This window comes from Oncorhynchus mykiss, chromosome 8 (assembly GCF_013265735.2).
Source record: "Oncorhynchus mykiss isolate Arlee chromosome 8, USDA_OmykA_1.1, whole genome shotgun sequence".
NCBI classification, from domain to species: Eukaryota; Metazoa; Chordata; class Actinopteri; order Salmoniformes; family Salmonidae; genus Oncorhynchus; species Oncorhynchus mykiss.
The window spans coordinates 12007263-12025993 of record NC_048572.1 but is presented as its reverse complement, the minus strand read 5'-3'; the positions used below and the strand labels follow the sequence as shown (position 1 = coordinate 12025993).

Here is an 18731-nt window from a genome sequence, read left to right as displayed (position 1 = left end):
ACTTCTTTATGGTAACAAAAAAAAGTCCTGCAGCGCAAGTCTTGCTTCACTCATATGCTGCTTTTACAGTTTGTGTATCTAGGATGTCATGAGTACAGTGGGTTGGTTCCAATTGCGGGTGACCCAAAATACAGATACACGCTTGCAGTCTAGTGAAAGGGTTAGAGGTTCCCTACAGTTAGAGGTTATAGCTGTGCCTGAGCTCTGCTTGTCATTCTCAGCAATTTACATGAATAATGAAACAGTAACTTTTTATTCTCTTTATTTTTTAACAAAAATGTCATTTTGTTTTCACACACAATCAAAATAGTTGTGTAAGAAAAATCTACACAAGAAGTCCCACATTCCCCTTTGTCCTGCACAGACAATGTAAAATCACTGGTGTTCTCACCGAGAGAGAGAAAAAAAAAAGACTAAATCAGAAAATAGAATGTTCAGTAGGTCTGTAAGGCGAAGGATTCTAGATGGATAGAACCTGTTTTGGCATGGACATTGAGGGGCTTCCACCATTTTAAAGTAGTCAACTGGGTGGGGATTCCTATGGGATAAGGAAGGATCACATGATTCCATCCTGGTCATCAGGAGGGATCAGCCAATGAATGACACTCTTGAGCAAACGTTCCATAACTGCAGTTGCCAGTAAATCGCCAACTTTGGCTTTATACCGGTTCAAACATAACACTAGGTTGCAGTGCACCTTTTCAGTTTGCTTGCCAACTTCTAGAAGGACTACTTCAAAATGGAGTTTGCCTCAATGGCGCTGCCTGTGCACTCAGACGCCATAATGGGACTTATATAAAAAGATAATATCTCTATCATTCTCTACGGGCGAATCTCCTGCAGGCCAAGCTTCTCCCCACTTGATGGAGATGATGTGAGAAGCTGTATGTCTCTCTGGTCCTGTTCAAATACTTCAGAAATGTACACTTATTTCCTTACCTTCTACCTTCCTTTAAATAATCACAGATCTGAATTGATTGGATTGGTCAAATTGGCTGGTAACTTTGCTTTCACCTCCTATCACTTATAGATCTGTGCTCTATCAAGGTAACAAAGGAAGGATACTTTTCTGAATTATTCAAACAGGGTTATGCTCTTCATTTCTTTCCTCTTCGTGAGTACTTCAGTAACCGGGCGACCCAATCTACACATTGTTCCATGGGAGAGGAGAGACGGGTCGCGCCAAGTTAGACCAGACAGACAAGATGGCGCCCAACCGTATCCGTCTGGATCGGCCCGCCCGGAAAGCTGGGCTCTCACAACTCTTCCTTCCCAATGTCGTCGTCCAAGTCCACGTCACTCAGGTCGTAGTCATCCACCACGGGAAGCTGGGGATAAAAGATGTAAGAACTGGCCAGACAATACAAAATATGGGTCGTAGTCATTAGTGTAAACAGTTGCAAACTACAGCAAAACATTTTGCAACAGAAAAAAGTTTTTGAAAGAAAATATCAGATGATGCCATTTCAGTCCGTATGGTTTCTAGTCAATACTGCCCTGTTATGTGTTCAATGAGTCTGTCCTCCCTAACATATGTTCTACACTGTACATTTCTATCTGGACGTTTGGTAATGTTCTGTAACGTTACATCCTCCTGAACAGGCCCCAGGCAAGACTTGTCCAAAGCCATTCTTCACCATTTCAAAAGAAGCTCAAGTCACCTCGTTCAGCCAAAACCGTATTATGGTAGGAATACATCCGCATCCCATCCACCCCGTGACTGTTGACCTTTCTCACTCACCTCTCCATCTTTGCCGTCCCAGGCATCAACTGAGTTGATCTTAGGCAAAGCCCCGCCCCCAACGGTAGCAGTGGAGCCACGGCCTACAGACAGATCCCTAGGAGAGACAGAAGATACACCTCAGAATACTACTGTGGAAATATTGTATACTGATTGGCTGTTCACAAGGACTTTAAAATCAGCTTGGAGCAGAAGCATTCAGATCCAGTATCTCGCCAGGAAGAGAGTTGGGCATGGATAGGTCCCAAATGGCACCCTATTGCCTTTATAATGCACTACTTTTGACCAGGGGGAATAGGGTGCAATTGGGACGCATCCATGAGCTACTCTATACTGTGTAAAGCACAAAATGAGCAGACAGCGCCCCCCTACCTGAGGAACTCGTGAATGCCGGTCTCGCTGAAAGAGCCCTTGAGCAGGGCGAACTTCATCTTGCGGGCGTTGATGGCCGTCATGGCGGGGTAGCCGAACCCTCCGATGCCCAGCGACGCCTCCAGCTCCATCTGAGCACCAGCCTCAGTCCACAGCCAGCTAGACAGAGATAATCAAATTACACTAAATAAATTCTATTGGGTTGAATTGATCCAGCCACAGTCTGAGATCAAATTCATTCAGTCAGACAGTTTGAAATCGAATGCACTGAATAAATCCTATTGGGTACTTCTTTAGGATACAATCATTTGTAAAAAAAAAATCAGTCATTCTGCGGAGTCGGTGATACACTCAAACACAGCCTCTTTCTATATACTGACCCCCACATTTTCTTCTTGTACTTCTCTGCCATCTTCATCATCACCTCCAGGTAGCTGTTCCTGCCTGCTGCACCTGTAACAAGGCAAGGAAGGAAAGGGACAGGTCAGTCTCGTACAGATCCAAAATGATCAATGTACCGTCATGAGGTACAATGACTAACTGCCATATCAAATAGCCTGAGAATATAAGCATACATTGATATAATAGAAGTTGGCATAGTAAACTGGTCAGAACTGGTCCAAACTGGCATAGAGTATTTCCATCTAACCTGTGTCCAGGATGTGGGGCAGCACAGCGATGACACAGAGCTGGTAGTCTTCGCAGGTCTTCTTTAGGACATCTGCGTTAAGGATCTGAGAGAGTCACACACACACACACAATTAAGAATCGAACAGTCTGTCTTAAAAGAAACACTAAACTTCAAAAGGAAGATTATCTTCTAGTTAAAATATATATTTTTTTATTATGGTTAACTTTGATCGAGAGCATAAAAATGATATATTGGAACCTTTTAGGTTACAATCTTATTGTTTTAATGCTCTCAAACACACACACCGCCCCCAGACAGACACACACCGCCCCCAGACAGACACACACCGCCCCCAGACAGACACACACCGCCCCCAGACAGACACACACCGCCCCCAGACAGACACACACCGCCCCCAGACAGACACACACCGCCCCCAGACAGACACCAGCACACCTACCTCGAGCAGTTCAGGAGGAGCGGCGTTGTCAGAGAACAGGTCCAGAGCGCGGGCAATGATGTCACCTCGGATCCTTCCCCCCTGGTAGTCCTCAGGCTCCTCCCCCTTCTTGAAGATCTTAATTGTGGGGAATCCACGGATCTGCAGATACGGAAAGAGAAACGGGGAAAACCTCAGTCCTCGGCCACACTCGGTAGGCAAATGTTGTTTCTTGTATAAATGTCCTGAATAGAGCAGACACGATTCCTGTATTTCTATATAAATCAGTGTTAGAAATATATAATGTAGAACAATCTGAACGTTCTGCTGTTGTGCGCAGACAGACATCAGTGGTGATGCTACACTGATAGTATCTGACTGCTGGGTGTTCCTGCTCACCCCGTAACGGCTGGCCAGACCCTGGTGCACAGTGGCGTCCACGGCTCCCAGGTGGACCTTGTCCTTGGTCTGCTCCTTGACGGCCGAGGCTGCGGCCGCCCACTCAGGCTCCAGGCTCTTGCAGTGGCCACACCAGGGGGCAAAGAACTCCACCAACCACACTTCACCACTGTCCAGAACCAGCCGGTCAAAGTTGTCATCCGTCAGCTCCACAACATTCTTCTTACTTCCACCACCACCACCACCACCACCACTCTGGAGAAAGAGTATGTTTACTTAGACGTACCACTTACACTCTGCGCAAAATGTTTAAACAAGAAGACTCGACACGATTCTGAAAACCCTGTAATCATATTCAATTCTTTCAAAACGCTGCTACATCTGGCTAAATTTATGTTGTAGGACACCGGACTCATGTTCAATAGGGTACAATGTAGCAAAACATTTTGTGACGAAAAAGAACCAGTGTTCTTGTTGGACTGCCAGTACCTCCATATTTCACTTTAAACGTTTTGTCCATTCTGAACATGACCCAGCCGAGGCGTCAGTAGTAGTTACCTGTCTGTTGTTGTCAGAACCACCTGACCTGCCACTCATCCGGTCCTTCACTAGAGTACGGAGAGTATTCAGGGCTCCGTCCACTATGGCCTGGCTACTACGCCCACCTGAGGGAGGGAGATTATTAACACCATTAGAGCCCAGCAATCCGAACACATTGATATCTTGACCATTTTATCCTTTGTGCCGTTGTCTGTGCCTAAATGTTTGTACCATGTTTGTGCTCCTGCCATGTTGTGTTGCTACTATGCAGTGTTGTCATATGTTGCTGCCATGCTGTGTTTGCTGCCATGCTGTGTTTGCTGCCATGCTGTGTTGTCATGTGTTGCTGCCATGTTGTATTGCTACTATGCTGTGTTGTCATGTGTTGCTGCCATGTTGTGTTGCTGCCATGTGTTGCTGCCATGCTGTGTTGCTGCCATGCTGTGTTGTCATGTGTTGCTGCCATGTGTTGCTGCCATGTTGTGTTGCTGCCATGCTGTGTTGTCATGTGATGCTGCCATGCTGTGTCATCATGTGTTGCTGCCATGTTGTGTTGCTGCCATGCTGTGTTGTCATGCTGTGTTGCTGCCATGCTGTGTCGTCATGCTGTGTTGCTGCCATGCTGTGTCGTCATGTTGTGTTGCTGCCATGCTGTGTCGTCATGTGTTGCTGCCATGCTGTGTCATCATGTTGTGTTGCTGCCATGCTGTGTCGTCATGTTGTGTTGCTGCCATGGTGTGTCGTCATGTGTTGCTGCCATGTTGTGTTGTTGTCTTAGATCTCTATGTGGTGTTGTGATGTCTCTTGTCTTGATGGTTGATTTGTCCTACATCTTTCTTTTTTTTTATCCCTGTCCCTGCAGGAAGCCTTTTGCCGCTTGGTAGGCCATCATTGTAAATAAGAATCTGTTCTGAATTTATTTGCCTAGTTAGATAAAGGTTCAATAAATACAAAATATTGCCAGAAAGTCACATGGGTTCACTAAACACCAAACGGAAGAAAACAAACCAAAAAATAGAAAGGGGTAACCTGAATGTGTCAAATTAGAAACACTTGTTTTTGTTTTCCGTTGCAAAAATGTTTTGCTATGGGTGTGCACTAATGAAGACAACACAGGGTTGTGTTTATTAGGCACCAAAGAGAAGAAAATGGACTGAAACAGGGAGGGACTACCTGATCCAATAAGAAACGCAGATTTTCCTTTTCAATCGAAAAGCATTTAAAAATGTTTCCCATTGCGTGCCCTAATGAACACAACCCTGGTCCATGTTAAAGGTAACGTCAATATGACATCATAATACTGTATATGCCATTTAGCGGCTCTACATGTGGTAGGAATTGAGCCTGAGGATGATGCTGTTTGCTTTATGATGTCATATCTGAGTCTACCTTTAAAGTTAGGGAAAGGCCCAGCTACTAGACGTACCTTGGTAATCATCAGGCTTGTTCTTATTGGCCCCAAAGATCTTGATGGAAGGGAAGCCTCTGACACCGTACTGACCGCCCAGGGACTTGTGCTGGTCGGCGTCCACTGCACCGACCTTAACAATGCCCTGAGGGGGGGGAACAGCGAGAGGTTACAGTCAATGTCACCACCATCATCATTACTGTTGCCAGAAATAGTCATTGCATCCCTCATTAGTATAGCTCATAGTGCACTGGTGATCTCTATTTGTTTTGTACCAGAAAGAGATACACCCAGGACTTGACACCGACAAGCAGTAGCAGTAAAAGATGCAGCTGCTTATTGTGAATGTGGTATAGTGATCAACTGCTTATAATTATCAAATGGTCCTGCACAGATGTGATGGTTGCATGTGGAGCGCACTGTAGTAACGTGCACTTCATGTAGCTAGTGACATAACACATTAATAAAACAACTTAAAGTTGAATTACAACATCTTAAGTTGAAAATAATATTGGTGTAATATAGGTGACACTAATAACAGATGTAGAGTTTACCTTCAAGGCTGTGGCTGTCTTCTTCCAGTCAGCAGTCAGGCTCTGACAGTGTCCACACCTGTGGAGACAAACAGTCTTCCTGTTCCAGGCACCAGACTACACACAGCCTTATAGCCATCTGCATTAGCAGAGTGGAGTCTACACAAATACGATCACTCTGAGTGATAATGAGCAAGTCTGGTTTTGCATAGACCTGCCACAGATGTTTTTCAGTCAGGATGTGTGCATTTGCTTCAAGTTTATGCCAAAGGGACGATGTGTTCACTAGCTACTATTTGAACTTCTATATCAATGTGTATTCAGTTATTAGAACGCTGTAGAAATGTTATTGACAATTTCCTATTCTTCTTAACAGACAATGTTTTCTGTTCTTCAAAATACATCTCTATCCAAACTTTCTGTAACGCTACAACCTTCTGAATGCACCCCAGGTCTACAAACTATTGTGTCCCTCCTTGACAGGTTATTGGGATAAAGAGATTTCATACAATGCTAGCTGCTTGGTGGCAATTTAACCCTTGTGGCTAAGTTCTCAGTATCTCATTGGGCCCCCATCAGATTCAACCACTCACCAAGGAGCGTAAAACTCAATGAGCCAGAGGCTGTCGCTCTGAAGAACCTCTCGGTTGAAGTTGGAGGGGTTGAGTTCAACGACATCATCAGCAGCGGAGTAGAATCCCTGGGCCATCAAGACCAGGGAACAACCCAAAACACCTGGTGGGAAAGAGGCAGAGGAAAGAAGGAGCTGAGTGTGAGGTGTATGTACATTGGCATATTGCATATGCAAACAAACACTGTCCAAGACCATGTTGGTAGCTTGAAATGATTGCTAAACACATAAAAACGTTCAATTATGTAGGGAATAGGCTACAGTTCAGCAGAATAAAATTTAAAAAATTAAGTTGGCACATCAAGCCAAACTCTAGATAGCTAGCTAAGGTTACTAGTCTACAATCCAGAACCCATTCCATCAGGTTTTAATTCAGCTTGTCGTCTTTTAGCCATCGTGTCATTGTCACTAGTTAACTAATATTGCCAGAGTGAATCAAAATACAATCTGATTCAGTAGCATTAACGTCAGATAGCTAGCAATCTTGGATACATCCTATGGCCACCATGACCGAACCTTAGCTAAATAGCTTTGTTCTTTTTTTACAATGGCATTAACTACAAACCAATATAATACTAATAAATCTGAACAAGCCGTTTAGACTTTCTTACCAAGTAAAAGCCCTCTCATGATTCCAGCGGATCTCTGTGCACCAGTCCAATGTAATTGTCCTGAGCAGCTCTGTTGCAGAAAAGGACCAGCTCTACAAAAAGAGAGGGCGAAATGTTTTACCGTGGCCCACGCTGATTGGCTCCCTGCCGGCTGTGCCGCGCCACGTCCAATCAGAACTCGACGTGTAGTTTTCCCAGCCAGTACAGGATGGCGTGTAAAAGAATCACAGGAAGATGTGTGGAGAGTTAAAGCCATGGTGGAGAGCCAAGATGCTTTCAGTCACGACCGGACCGCTCATTAGGCAGGATTAGGCGACCGCCTATGGCGAAAGATTGACGAGGGCGGAATTTTCTGAGCTAAACTGACTGAGACGCACCTCCAACAACAACACATAACACCTTACATAATTTTGCCCCAAAATAATGACAATTTCTGTCAACCAGCGCCATATGGGCTTTTTAGGTGAGCGCTGATGCCGCCTTTTGATAAGCAGTGCCCACTTTGTCAAAGGCAGGGCACAAAATACATTGCTTGCTCATTCCTAGCGCCCATTCCTAGCGCACTTCTCCAGGGTTCTGTTGGAGAGATGCATCACTGCAGCACTCCACCAATGTTCCACCAAAAAAAGAAGATCTAATATAAATCATGTAGCAGATATAGGATATGGCAGAAAGAGTATGTGGTATTTTCTGTAGCCTACAGGCTGGGCATAAAATGTATGACAATGTAATGAGACAGACACTTTTTACATCATGCAAGTTTCTCCAATCAAGCCTAACCTAAATGGCGCTCAATGAAATAAAAAATGCAGCTGTCATGTTAACAAACAACATATCCTAAAAAACAGGACAGTTCAATGTAAAATGGACAATATGGAATGGACAATCACAACTGTTGTCCAGGAGTTTCACCCCATTGTCATGATCAGTGGTTTGAAGTTTGTATCTGTCAATTATTGACACGCTGATCATACCAAAAATAAAATACTTTTGCATTTCCCACTGTGTAAACACATTGCAAATAGGCCTCTCTATAACTCCTGATGAAGTTGGGTAGCTGATATTCAGAGCTTACATAGCCAAATTGATTAGTCACAGGAATCAGGACTAATAAAGCCAATGCAATGACCTGTTTTACGAAAGGTGGGTCTACCAGATGGATGGGCATTCATAAATTCCATTGTGTCGGACATCGTAGGCTTCACCCCAGTAAGCACTAGCCGACATCTTCTTTACGTCGTTTTTTGGTGTTTTACAAACGGTAGTCTTAGCCACATAGATAGGCATTAATAAAATTCAATGTCAGGCAACACTGTAGGCTAAACCTCAGTAAGCACGGACCGACGCCGTTTTGGAGGTATTTTTTGGTGCAGTTCCGGACCGGCCTTGATTTCCACAGCCACAGACATTGATTTTTTGGTCCAAACATAGACGTCTATAAATGACTTATGTTCAACTTTCATTGAGAAGCAAAAATGAGCCTGATTTCAACACCCGGAAAACAGATATTTTCAGCATCTGTAAAATACGTATTTTCAGTGTCTGTAAAACATGTATTTTCAACATCTGGAAAATAATTATTTTCAACTTTGGTTCAGAACCGAAAATGAACTTGATTTCAACATCCTGAGGGAGAGGATTTTTTTGGTTTTGCCTATGGCGGTAGAAGCCACGGACCGGCCCTGCTTTCACTCCAAGGTTTTTTCTATGACCACAATGAAGTTCAGTAGTCATAACACCATAGATTAAAATCTAAAAGTGATTTCTTACAATGATTTTGCTTTGTTTTTTGAATATGATTAAGGTTCCCATATTGCTAAAGTTATCCAATATTTGGATGTGTTCTTAGGAAACCCCCACTTGAGTTCTTATGATGTGGAATGATTGATTGCCTAAAATCTGTAGGTTATGCTATTCAAGTTGAAATAGGGCTGCTCCAGCTCCTTGTCTGTAACCTACACATTTCTTAGTGTAAAAAAAACTGCACAGGGGGCATTTCTAGATGAGACAAAGTTTTGCATTTAAGCCTACAGTAGGATGGACTTTGTTTGTTGCTTAAATCAATAAATTATACAGTGTTGGGGAAGCTACTCTGAAAATATAGTTTACCAAGCTACCAATTACTTCACACTGGAAGAAGCTAGGCTACACTAAGAAAAAGTACATCATTCACTACATACAAACTACTTAGTAAAAAATGGTCATATCTAAATCTGAAATATCATAGACTACAAATTGCAAGAACAGATCACTCTGGAGTCAGGTGTTAACAGAATGTGTAATTTAGCCTACACAAAAACAATGTTTCAAGTGATAATTAGGCAAGTCTGATACCGGAACAAATTACATTTTTGCCTACACCCGTTTTATTTTTGCAAAAACGTAGTTTGGAGTTCGAGTAGTTAGCTACATGTCAAAAAAAGTAAATAACGACTGAAAACACTACCAATATTTGAATTTAGTTCAACTACCACCAAGCTTCTGCAAAATCTAGTTTAGTTGAACTACGTGTAGTTGATTACTTCCCAACACTGAGAATATATAGGCTAATATTGATTCAACAAACCAATTTATGTGGTTCGTGATTGCAACGTGAACTCATTGTCGCTAGATGGAGATACTAGGCAAGACTGTTGCCTTATGCCTCTGCGCATTTACGCACACTTGGGTAACCTACCATCCTTCCATAATATGGCCATTAAAGATCTCCTTTTTCACTACAACATATCTTGTTGAAATGTATTCCTTGACAACAGAGATGTACCTTTCTTGACAGGCAATATATGTGTGCACACAAGCCGAAACATTTTTCAAAAGCTAGCCTGAGACAGATTTGCTTGTTGTTTTACCCTTGGGGTAGGCTACCTCCATGAGGAAATAGACAAATGGTATTGGACTGGTAGTGGGGACAATATTTTCTGCCATGTGATATATGTCCGTTTCCTGGCTAATGTCGTCTCTTTACCATAAAACACAATTTATTACAGCTCTCCTCCCACTTCCCCCACACTTCCCTGTAGCTCTCTGCCTCTAGTTACTCCACTATTCATTAGCAGCCTCACATATTTATATTTGTTGTGACGCGTATTCTGCAAGACTGCGCACTGATGCACAGTAGTCCAACTTTTAACAGCAGACACAGAGGCGCTCTCTTATTTTCTGATGACGGACTAGTGGGAGAAGAGACGCCTGTTCATTCGGCATTGCCTGCTACAGCTCTACGCAAAAGGTACATGTGGATTTTTTCCAGGTTCGAATGAAGCTTAGCCTATAGGCCTATACATTTGTGTCAAACATTTAAGAAGATCTGAAAACTTGTCGTTTTCCTTTGATGTTCTGCAGTCTTTTACGCACGCAGTTTCCTACGCAAGTATCCTAGCGTAGACTAGTTGCATTAATACAGGCCAACAATATTCATTCAGATTTTCTTGGAGTTAATCAACAATATAGGCTACACGGACAAGTATGTGGGGAATAACGAGGACGCGATATGCTGATTGCAATGGCTCGGAGGCCAGTGAGGAGACCGGGATTGTCCTGAACATCGGTGGAGTAATACAGGTGTTGTGTGGGGATGTGCTGAACCGTTTTCCGGAGACCCGACTAGCGGAACTGTGGAACACCTCCAAGGGGTGTTTGGAGGACTTATCCTCGCTTTGTGACGACTATGACTCAGGGAAAGGTGAATTTTATTTTGACAGAGACCCGGACGCGTTTAAGTGTATAATTGAGCTGTATTACTACGGGGAGATACATATTAAACGGGGCATCTGTCCAATTTGTTTCGTACAGGAGATGGAGTTCTGGAAAATCGATTTATATTTCCTGGACGATTGCTGTAAAGGCGACCTACAGGAGGCGGAGGACGAGCTTGCAGAGATCGCCGAGAAGGTTCAAAGTATTCTGGTCGACCGGGAAGGGGACCCCTCTGCCAGGGGCTGGCAATGTTTCCAAATGTGCTTGTGGAAGCTTTTGGAGAAGCCGGAGTCGTCGCTGTCCGCGCGCGTCATCGCCATAGTGTCTTTCCTCTTCATCCTCATCTCCTCGGTGGTGATGTGCGTAGGCACCATCCCTGACCTGCAGGTGGAGGACGCTGAGGGCAATCACATGGAACACCCGATCTTGGAGGCCATCGAGACCACGTGTATCGGCTGGTTCACCGTTGAATACGTCCTGCGCTTGATATCGTCCCCGAATAAAGTGAAATTCGTCCTGTCCTTCATGAACATCATAGATTTCATGGCCATCATGCCCTTTTACGTGGTGCTGACTTTGACGTCTCTGGGCACGGCTATGATGGAGCTGGCTAACGTGCAGCAGGCGGTGCAGGCGCTGCGCATCATGCGCATTGCGCGCATCTTCAAGCTGGCGCGCCACTCCTCTGGGCTGCAGACTCTCACCTCGGCCCTGAAAAGCAGCTTCAGCGAGCTGGGGATGCTGCTCATGTACATGGGCGTGGGCGTCTTCTTGTTCTCGGCACTGGCCTACACTTTGGAGCAGAGCCACCCGGAGACCATGTTCACCAGCATCCCGCAGTCCTTTTGGTGGGCCGTCATCACCATGACCACCGTGGGCTATGGAGACATCTACCCCAAGACCACGCTTGGTCGGTGCAACGCGGCCGTCAGCTTCCTCTGCGGGGTGATTGCCATCGCGCTGCCCATACACCCTATCATCAACAACTTCGTCATATTCTACAATAAGCAGCAGGTGCTGGAGACCGCGGCCAAACACGAGATCGAACTGATGGCGCTGCGTTCCAGCGAGGCATGTGCAGAGGAGAGCGGGCCCCACATACAGCGCAGATCAGTCGGTGTCGCGGCCGGAGTGTGGGACAATGCCATACGCTCCTGTCACAGTGACACCTACATTCCCCTGCTGAAAGACCCCAGAGCAGGAGTACAAACCCCAAGCTTGGACAGAAGCTTTGACAGTTCATAGCTGAGTCAAATCACCCCTCTTCACAGCGCACAGCTTTAATGGACCTACAGTATATGCCCCAAAAACATCCATTGCGAGATCACAAATGATAATAAAATCACGATAAAGAACTTGGTGACCCATTGTAAAATGTCTCAAAATATAAGTTCATTAGTGTAATAATGTCACTTTTCCAAAATACATAAACACATAATTTGAAAAAAATATAGAAAGAAAAGACAATACAAGTATATGGATGATGCAATAGTGTAAATAATAGAGTAGGAACTTGTGGTTATTGTAAATGTAGACCAAAGTGGTTGGTTCATGTTTACGCTGGACCATTGGTGTAGGCCAGGAGTCACCAACCAGGAGTCTCCAACCAGGCGTCACCAACCAGGAGTCACCAACCAGGAGTCACCAACCAGGAGTCTCCAACCAGGAGTCTCCAACCAGGAGTCACCAACCAGGAGTCACCAACCAGGAGTCTCCAACCAGGAGTCACCAACCAGGAGTCACCTACTAGGAGTCTCCAACCAGGAGTCACCAACCAGGAGTCACCAACCAGGAGTCTCCAACCAGGAGTCTCCAACCAGGAGTCACCAACCAGGAGTCTCCAACCAGGAGTCTCCAACCAGGAGTCACCAACCAGGAGTCTCCAACCAGGAGTCACCATCCAGGAGTCTCCAACCAGGAGTCACCAACCAGGAGTCACCAACCAGGAGTCACCAACCAGGAGTCACCAACCAGGAGTCACCAACCAGGAGTTACCAACCAGGAGTCACCAACCAGGAGTCTCCAACCAGAAGTCACCAACCTTTTCTAGCATGAGAGCTACTTTAAAAAAACGAAACATGTGGCTAGTTAGAGTTTTTTTTCTAGCTTTCAAATAGGCACATTCTTCTCTTCTCCCCTCCCATGCACCTCTTCCTCAGGTCCTTGAAGAGAAAGTATTGCACTGTTTTCACTCTCAGTATACCTAGTAAAATATTTTTAATAAACAACTCTAAGGGGAGCCCTATAAAATCTGTGATTTCTTCCCCAAATTATGTTTTATATTTTCCTGAATTATGTATTCTCAGTTAGATTTTTTCTGGTTTTAGATATTATTATTTTTTGTTCACTCTCAAAATGACAATTGTTCATGGAGAAACAGCCCATGTCAATGCTTAAATCACATCAAAATATTGTATTTTTTACGTCTGGAAGAAAACGAACACATTTCGATTTTTGAGTGCATTTCCCCTTTAATTGCACATCTGGCCCTTTAATTGCTCATCTGCAAGTGAGGAATGTGCTGTCTAATGTGCTGGTCTAGTGATGGTTCTGTACCACTACTGCTCATTTCATGGCAAATTTAGAAAATAACAAATAATAGATACAAATTATATACTTACTCATGATATACTTCTGCCAAGTACTTTAATTTGCAGTTAACATTTAATTGAGGTTTTGGGGAAAGTATTTCTGTCAACCCACAAGTGGGATAATGTCAATGTTGCTTTGATTGCGTAGTAGCTGGGAGCTTACGGTGTCTGATAATTGTGAGATTTATTTATGACAGTTTGCGGTGGAACACTTCAAAATTGCATGTACTTTCAGAATTGTTTGTTGAGCTACTCATAGGTGGGCTGCGAGCTATTGGTAGCTCACGATCGACCTGTTGGATACCCCTGGTGTAGGCCTATAGCCGAGGCTACTTGACAGTCATCTCATCTGTGATTGTGTAAGGTCTAAGTGCTGCAAGAACAGTACTCTGTCACTCCTCCTCTTTATAACCTTGGACTGACAGTCAAATGGACCTAATCACCGGTGTATTGATAAGCGGGTTGACGTGGTGCTGAACAGCGCCATGTGTCGATGCAGTCCACTGCATATGCATACAATTATACAGTGTGTCTAATTTTCCTCTGTAAAAAAAAGTATATTAAAAGTGAATTAACTATGAATGTCTATTCTCTATTGCATTTTTTTCTATAGGCACTAGATGCTCCTATATCTACAGATATACATGTATATATCCCACTGGGCACAGACGTCAGTTCACCATCTAGTTTTGATTTACATTTGGTTGACATTTCATTGAACTCATCACATTACATTTTTTGGGGATGAAATGACTTGGAAACAATGTTGATTCAACACATTTTTGCTCAGTGGGATGTTATCATGTGTAGCCTAATAAAATGAGATACAGTATCAGCAGACTTGTCAGCTGTGACTGTACTCAACTAAAGTCATCATGCCTCAAAGAAAAGAGCATGCAGGGTATCCCACCATTTCATCTGCATTGGTTTGCAAGCAGGCTTTGGTACAACTTTACCCATTCAGTTTATGTTTCGTTCATTAAATCTTCTCAAGTTCAGTTTTCCTGTAAATTCTTTGTTCATTTCAGTCTGAGATACTTACAGGCAAACACTTTCTTTATACAGTATGTGTCTATTTAAAGTGGGGTGAGGTCAACCTTCCAATGTCAGATAGAGAACATTCCTTGGCTCTATGACATTTCAGTAATGGGTATAAATTTTGCAGCAGCCCCCGAAGCCTCCCCTGAGGGTGTAGGGCATATGTGGCATTAGTGGTGCAACTTTCAGTGGGGACGGAGGGGACATGTCCCCCCCCCCCCCACACACATTTTGAAATAGCATTTTTGTCCCCCCCCCAGTTTTATAATTGGAATGTGATACAAAATGAGGCAACGGTGTGCTTTAGGACCATGCGGACACCTCCGGGTGGTTGGGTAGGCTGTTTGGAGTGTTTATCCCCCCCAAATTATAATAATACAAATAGAAAAAATACATTATGTCCCCCCAACTTCTAAAACCAAAGTTGCGCCCCTGTGTGGCATACTTGATCGCTGAGTAAAGGCGTCCACATGCTTCCCAGACGAAACAGTTCGGAATAGTTTGTGCATATATTATGACATATTTTGTTACGTTTTTGTTAGTTTGGGACTTCGGTGAGGGTTGTTAGGGCATGTTCAAATCTTTTCTTGAGGCAAGCCAGTGTTCGGAGCCAAAGTCTAAGCCCCTTCATCGGTGATTGGTCAACAGGAGGGATTCTTCAATAAAAATCTGTTGCCATTCAACGAGAGAGGACTCGTTTTTATACACATTTTTTCATTGAGATATACTGCACCAAACATCTCCAAGGCAAAAACGACAAAATTAATGACAGACTTCTTGAGTTTTCTAAGATGAATTCTGTCTATTCTGAGGAAGTGTATACTGGCTATGGCATCTCAAAATTGACAAACGGTAGGCCTACTATGGCCACTTTTTTCTTGTTTTTCAAGTGAAAGTTTTTTAAGGGAGTATATGAGCACACTCGTTTTATTCGGCTAGCCGACTTTGGCTAGGTACTAGCCGAACTGAAGCATGCTGACGCTTTTAAACTGCTGTGGGTAGGGAGACAATGGGAGGGAGGACAGGACTGGATGCAAGTTAGCAACAGCTTGTCAGGCTGTCCACCCACACACACACACATACACTTCCGCTTAGGGGCCCCTATCTCCTCCTGCAGTGGCCAGCATGCACTCACACAATGTCAGGGCTAGTGGGAGAGGCCTCTAACTCCCTGACAGGTGGAGCTGTAATGTCAAATAATGTCAAATGCTCTTATTGTGTAGCGGGACAATGTCTCTCTCTCCCTGCCCCTCATACATGCATGAGAGGGAGATCGTCTCACTGCACAATGAGAGGAATTGATGTACACACGTATCCACCAGACTGATGCTTTAGGGCAGGGGTCTCCAACCTTTTCTAGCATGAGAGCTACTTTTTTTTAAATGTACATGTCACAAGCTGCATTTTTTTTCTAGCTTTCAAACAGGAACATTCTCTTCTTTTTCTCCTCTGCATCTCTTCCTCGGGTCCTTAAAGAGAACGTATTGCACTGTTTTCTGTCAGTATACCTGGTAAAATAATGGTTAATAAAGGGGGGCCTGATAAAATCTTTAACTTTTTTTTTTTCCCAAATTATGTTTTCTCTGTTTTATTTTTCTGGGTTTTTAGGTTGTTTTTCACTCTCAAAATTACAATTGCTCAGAAAAAAACAAGTTAATGTCAATGCTTAAATCACTTCTAAATATTTTATTTTTTAGGTCTGGAAGAAAACGAAGACATTTAGATTTGAGTGCATTTCCCCTTTAATTGCGCATCTGGCCTTTAATTGCGCATCTGCAAGTGAGGAATGTGCTGTCTAATGTGCTGGTCTAGTGATGGTTCTGTACTGCTACTGCTCATTTCATGGCAATGTTAGAAAATAACAAATAATAGATGTAAATTATATATTTTCCAAGTGTATTTCCAAATACATTTCAATATTAACCTAAAAATATATCTAAATACTTACCTCCAAATGTCTTTGGAAGTAATTGAAATACCCTAAAAGAGTATTTGAGCCCAGGTTTCACACACACACACACACACACACACACACACACACACGTGTCACATGCAGCTGACTCACTGAGTCTGAATGTTTTCTTTTGAATCAATTACATGGATCAGTGATGTATTTTCTTATAGGGCTCGTTAAAACTTTATGATTGCATGTCCACAATAACCTTTCAGCAGCATTGGAGACGATAGAGCCAATGGGAACATGGCGTGATGCCACGTCGTTTCTCCCAGACCAGAGGAAACGTGTTTCACAGGAGGAGAGAACAGTGGTTGGTGTGTGAAGGAGAATAGCAATAAATGCTAGCTGAAGGACGTTATAATATAATCGCATACCCTCCTGTTGAAGGTTAAACAGGCCAAGCCATATGGCAATGGCTTGGCTATGATCAGGCCTACTGCTTGGAGGGATGCTTGGAGGGATGGTTGGAGGGATGGTTGGAGGGATGGTTCCCCAGACCCAGGTTAATCTTCTACCAATGATGCAAATGACATTCATTGCTGGTCAAATAATCTCTTGTGGACAGCCTACGAAAATGAGCGTCTGACCAAATTAAATTACTGGGCACATGACAAGACCGTGAATACCCACACACCCTCCCCTCGTCTCTATGAGGCACTTTCCCCTCTCTAACAGTGTCTCAGTCCTTGGCTGACAGACGAGCCAGGCGCAAAAATGTTTTACAGAGGGCACACAGCGTCAGCCATGTTATTTTAGCGCTGTCTCAATTCAGTTGATACATTTACAGGCTTATCATTAAGAAAATTGGTCACAAGAGACGAGACCATAGATAGAAGTGACTTTACAAGAGGCTGAGACCATAGAGATAGAATCAAATCAAATTCTATTTGTCACATACACATTGTTAGCAGACGTTAATGCGAGTGTAGCGAAATGCTTGTGCTTCTAGTTCCAACAATGCAGTAATAACCAACGAGTAATATAACCTAACAATTTCACAACAACTACCTTATACACACAAGTGTAAAGGGATGAAGAATATGTACATACAAATATATGAATGAGTGATGGTACAGAACGGCATAGGCAAGATGCAGTAGATGGTATCGAGTACAGTATATTCATATGAGATGAGTAATGTAGGGTATGTAAACATTATATTAGGTTGCATTGTTTAAAGTGGCTAGTGATACATTCATTACATCCATTTTTCCATTATTAAAGTGGCTGGAGTTGAGTCAGTATGTTGGCAGCAGCCACTCAATGTTAGTGGTGTTAGAAGCTGTTTTTCAGTCTCTCGGTCCCTGCTTTGATGCACCTGTACTGACCTCGCCTTCTAGATGATAGCGGGGTGAACAGGCAGTGGCTCGGGTGGTTGTTGTCCTTGATGATCTTTATGGCCTTCCTGTGACATCGGGTGGTGTAGGTGTCCTGGAGGGCAGGTAGTTTGCCCCCGGTGATGCGTTGTGCAGACCTCACTACCCTCTGGAGAGCCTTACGGTTGTGGGCGGAGCAGTTGAGGTACCAGGCGGTGATACAGCCCGACAGGATGCTCTCGATTGTGCATCTGTAAAAGTTTGTGAGTGTGTTTGGTGACAAGCAGAATTTCTTCAATCTCCTGAGGTTGAAGAGGCGCTGTTGAGACCATAAAGATAGATAGAAATGGTTTCACAAGAGGTTGAGACCATAGCGATAGATAGAAGTGGTTTCACAAGAGGCTGAGACCATAGAGATAGATAGAAGTGGTTTTACAAGAGGTTGAGACCATAGAGATAGATAGAAGTGGTTTTACAAGAGGCTGTGACCATAAAGATAGATAGAACTGCTTCAGGCAAGTTGCTGGTGATTCCCTCCAAGACTGATTTTCTCATCGCGAGAGACAATTATATTTTATGAACCGGAACAACCTTCTCAAGTGGTCTCGTCCAATGATCGCAAATGATTTGGGGTTGAAGTAAAAAACAAAAAAACATTATTGAGTGACTGTTTCATTAAGCGTAGGCCCATGGCTCCTCTAGGGCTTAATATTTATTTCACACGTTAGATTTACTCAGATATGCATTTACCATGAATCATTATGTAACAGCAAAGTCTGCATAATGACAATGAATGCGCCTAGACTAATAACTTGTAACACTCCCACT

At 43.6% G+C, this 18731-nt stretch overlaps 2 protein-coding genes across 2 annotated transcripts; one reads left to right on the top strand and one right to left on the bottom strand.

Moving 5' to 3' along the window:
- Window positions 1-245: 245 nt before the first annotated feature.
- Window positions 246-7460, bottom strand: LOC110529378 (protein disulfide-isomerase A6). Its single transcript, XM_021611517.2, has 12 exons — window positions 7306-7460; window positions 6657-6798; window positions 6085-6142; window positions 5549-5675; window positions 4141-4247; window positions 3583-3837; window positions 3205-3345; window positions 2763-2847; window positions 2494-2566; window positions 2114-2272; window positions 1742-1838; window positions 246-1328 (listed from the first exon to the last, which is right to left on the bottom strand). The coding sequence occupies exons 1-12, from the start codon at window positions 7322-7324 to the stop codon at window positions 1257-1259; spliced, it is 1335 nt and encodes a 444-aa protein (XP_021467192.2). The 5' UTR covers window positions 7325-7460; the 3' UTR covers window positions 246-1256.
- Window positions 7461-10247: 2787 nt separating this feature from the next.
- Window positions 10248-12272, top strand: LOC110529184 (potassium voltage-gated channel subfamily F member 1-like). The gene has a single exon (XM_036984764.1). The coding sequence runs from the start codon at window positions 10771-10773 to the stop codon at window positions 12244-12246; it is 1476 nt and encodes a 491-aa protein (XP_036840659.1). The 5' UTR covers window positions 10248-10770; the 3' UTR covers window positions 12247-12272.
- The last annotated feature ends 6459 nt before the right edge of the window (window positions 12273-18731 follow it).

What these genes read in the sequence shown, in the direction of transcription:
- LOC110529184 (XM_036984764.1), top strand. Translation starts at nt 10,771, where the DNA reads ATGTGGGGAATAACGAGGACGCGATATGCTGATTGCAATGGCTCGGAG.
- LOC110529378 (XM_021611517.2), bottom strand. An exon ending in GTTCTGACAACAACAGACAG is followed by an intron (nt 3,838 to 4,140) that starts GTAACTACTACT and finishes CTCTTTCTCCAG; the next exon opens with AGTGGTGGTGGTGGTGGTGG. An exon ending in CTCCTCCTGAACTGCTCGAG is followed by an intron (nt 2,848 to 3,204) that starts GTAGGTGTGCTG and finishes TGACTCTCTCAG; the next exon opens with ATCCTTAACGCAGATGTCCT.